This window comes from Rutidosis leptorrhynchoides, chromosome 2 (genome assembly GCF_046630445.1).
Source record: "Rutidosis leptorrhynchoides isolate AG116_Rl617_1_P2 chromosome 2, CSIRO_AGI_Rlap_v1, whole genome shotgun sequence".
Lineage (NCBI taxonomy): Eukaryota > Viridiplantae > Streptophyta > Magnoliopsida > Asterales > Asteraceae > Rutidosis > Rutidosis leptorrhynchoides.
Window position 1 is genome coordinate 150,212,413 of NC_092334.1, and position 3,217 is coordinate 150,215,629.

General features: G+C 39.2%; 1 protein-coding gene across 1 annotated transcript; it reads left to right on the forward strand.

Annotated features, from left to right (window-relative positions):
• Positions 1-203: 203 nt before the first annotated feature.
• On the forward strand, positions 204-1,853 carry LOC139888348 (uncharacterized). Its single transcript, XM_071871359.1, has 2 exons — positions 204-1,424; positions 1,512-1,853. Exons 1-2 carry the CDS (start codon positions 204-206, stop codon positions 1,851-1,853), a joined length of 1,563 nt encoding a protein of 520 aa, XP_071727460.1.
• The last annotated feature ends 1,364 nt before the right edge of the window (positions 1,854-3,217 follow it).

Here is a 3,217-nt window from a genome sequence, read left to right on the forward strand (position 1 = left end):
ACTGCTATCACTACCAAATCTCTACGATTTACTACTACTTACTATACATCACTACTTGTTGCTAGTATACTTTTAAGCTGTTGTTTTCATTGAACCGATCCAGTGTATTATCTTTGCCTAGAAAAATAATTCCTCCGAAAGAATCGACAGCTGCTTTAGTCTGAAGACTAGTTGCTGAGGGTCTGGCTGCAGAGTGAGCAGAGATGGCTCGTAACAATCAGGGGAATGGTAGTAACAATACTAATGGTACCAACAGCAATAATAATAATCAGGGTGGATGTACTTATAAGATGTTTACCAGTTGCAAGCCACATGCTTTTCAAGGAACGGAAGGACCAGTTGGTTTGACTCGTTGGTTTGAAAAGTTAGAGTCCGTTTTTCGAATCAGTGAGACTAGAGAAGTTGACAAAGTGAAGTTTGCCTCATGCACATTGTCAGACAGTACATTAACATGGTGGAACGGCTATGCTGCGTTGGTAGGACTTGATCAGGCTTTTAGAGATTTTAGGCAACGTATGATCGAGGAGTACTGCCCTCGAAATGAGATTTTGAGAATGGAAAGAGAACTTCATGAGTTGAAGCTGGTGGGTACTGATCTTGTTAGTTATAATAAGAGATTCTTTGAGTTAGCGTTGATGTGCCCAGAGTTAGTCCCGACTGAGAGGCGCAAAGTGGAACAATATATCGAAGGTTTGACTGGAAAGATCAGGACTGGTGTAACTACTTCTAAGCTGAAGACGGTGCAAGAAGCCATAGACATGACAAATTTGTTACTTGATCAGGCTGCAAGTGACAACAAGGTGGTTGTGGAGACCCATGAGAACCGTTCTGGAGACGGTAAACGTAAGTGGAATAACGGTCATGACAAGAACTCTAATCAGCAATTTCACAAGAAACAAGAGACTAATAAGGGTACTACGTCTGGTCCAAGTACTAGATCAAGGTATCAAGGAAGGTTCCCACTTTGTACCAAGTGTAATAGGCATCATACTGGAGCTTGTAATGGGCTGACTTGTGATAAGTGTAAGAGAACTGGGCACTCAGCAAAAGACTGCAAGATGGGCACAAATACTTGTTTTGGTTGTGGTAAAGCTGGTCATTACAGGAAGGATTGTCCGAGTGCAGGGAAGACTACTGAGCCTGCGAAAGGACGAGCGTTCAACATCAATTCAAGTGAAGCACGTGATGATCCGAAGCTAGTCACGGGTACGTTCTTACTCGACAACCATCGTGCTTATGTATTTTTTGATTCTGGTGCTGATAGGAGTTTTGTGTCTAAGGATTTTTGCCATAATATTAAGAAATCGGTATTGTCGTTAGAAAACTTGTACTCTATAGAACTAGGGAATGGTAATCTAATGAAAGCTGATCAAATCTATCGTGGTTGTACTTTTAACTTGGCTGGGAAATCTTTTAGTATTGATGTGATACCGATTAAGCTGGGAAGTTTTGACCTTGTGGTCGGAATGGACTGGTTATCCGAGAATAGAGCCGACATCGTCTGTTACCAGAAAGCGATTCGCATTCCTGTTGCCGAAGATGAGCCTTTGATGGTGTATGGAGAGAGGAGTAATACACCGCTGCATTTCATTAATTGTTTGAAGGCGCAGAAACACATAAGAAAGGGTTGTCTTGCAATGTTGGTTCACGTAAGCAAAACTGAACCTGAAGCCAAGAAACTCAAAGATGTACAGATTGTCAGAGACTTTCCCGATGTCTTTCTGGAGGAGTTACCAGGACTTCCACCGCATAGAGATGTGGAATTTCAGATTGACTTAATGCCTGGAGCAGCACCTGTAGCGCGTGCACTGTATAGACTTACACCATCTGAGCTGCAAGAGTTATCTAGTTAGTTACAAGAGCTTTTAGACAAGGGATTCATTCGACCAAGTTCTTCACCATGGGGAGCTCTAGTTCTTTTTGTTAAGAAGAAGGATGGATCTATGAGACTTTGTCTAGATTACAGAGAACTAAATAAACTGACTATCAAGAATAAATATCCATTACCGAGGATCGATGATCTGTTTGATCAGTTACAAGGATCAGGATATTACTCTATGATTGATCTGAGGTCAGGTTACCATCAGATGAGAGTAAAGGAGACAGATATACCGAAGATAGCGTTCAGAACACGCTACGGACATCATGAATTTACAGTAATGCCGTTTGGTTTAACGAACGCACCGGCAGTGTTCATGAATCTCATGAACCGTGTGTGTAAGCCATACCTAGACAAGTTTGTTATTGTGTTCATTGATGATATTTTGGTATATTCTAAGAACGAGAAGGAACATGAACAACATCTCTGTTTAATACTTGAGATGCTCAGGAAAGAGCAGCTGTATGCTAAGTTGTCGAAGTGTGACTTTTGGCTGCAAGAAGTTCAATTTTTGGGTCATATCGTGGGTATTAATTGTAGTGTCCCGTTCATATCGACTATAAACGTCACAAACTTATTTGTGTCATTGAGAGGTATTGACCTCTATATGTGACATTTTTTAAAATCTGCATTCGTTTTTATAATACAAACCATAACCTTTATTATAATCAAAGGTTCAAACAGCATAATAATGATTACCATTTAGCGATAATCTTAGTTTTACAAACTTTATATTTGATAATAACAATACGATTTCCAACATATTTCACATTACAAATCTTCCGATATGCAGTTTTATTTTTGACACAAATATGCATACTCCAAATCTTGCTTAAATTTGGCATAATGCAGCGGAAGCTTTTATTTATCACCTGAGAATAAACATGCTTAAAACGTCAACGTAAAGTTGGTGAGATATAGGTTTAATGCTAGCAGCGTTATAAATATAGACCACAAGATTTAATATACATAAACGTTTTAATAAAAATATTCTAAGTGGTTGAGCACTTGATAACCATACTTAACATTTAATCAACGTCGCATATTCCCTTTATTATGAAATCTCACTACACCGTACCAAGTGTAGTCACCGAAATGAAGTACTGTGCAACCGTTGAATACTGGTCGTCCAGTTCGGTTGGGGTTGTCATGCCCGATAGATCTATCAACAGGATTCGCGTTTACAATACCGCATGTAAATAGTAGTTACCAAGTTACAGAGAAGTATGCCAGTGGTACAACTCAACGTAGAATATATATTTTTAATCACTTGTGTCCATAGCGTAAATCATAAAATGCATGTATTCTCATCCCGAAATATTTAGAGTTTAAAAATGG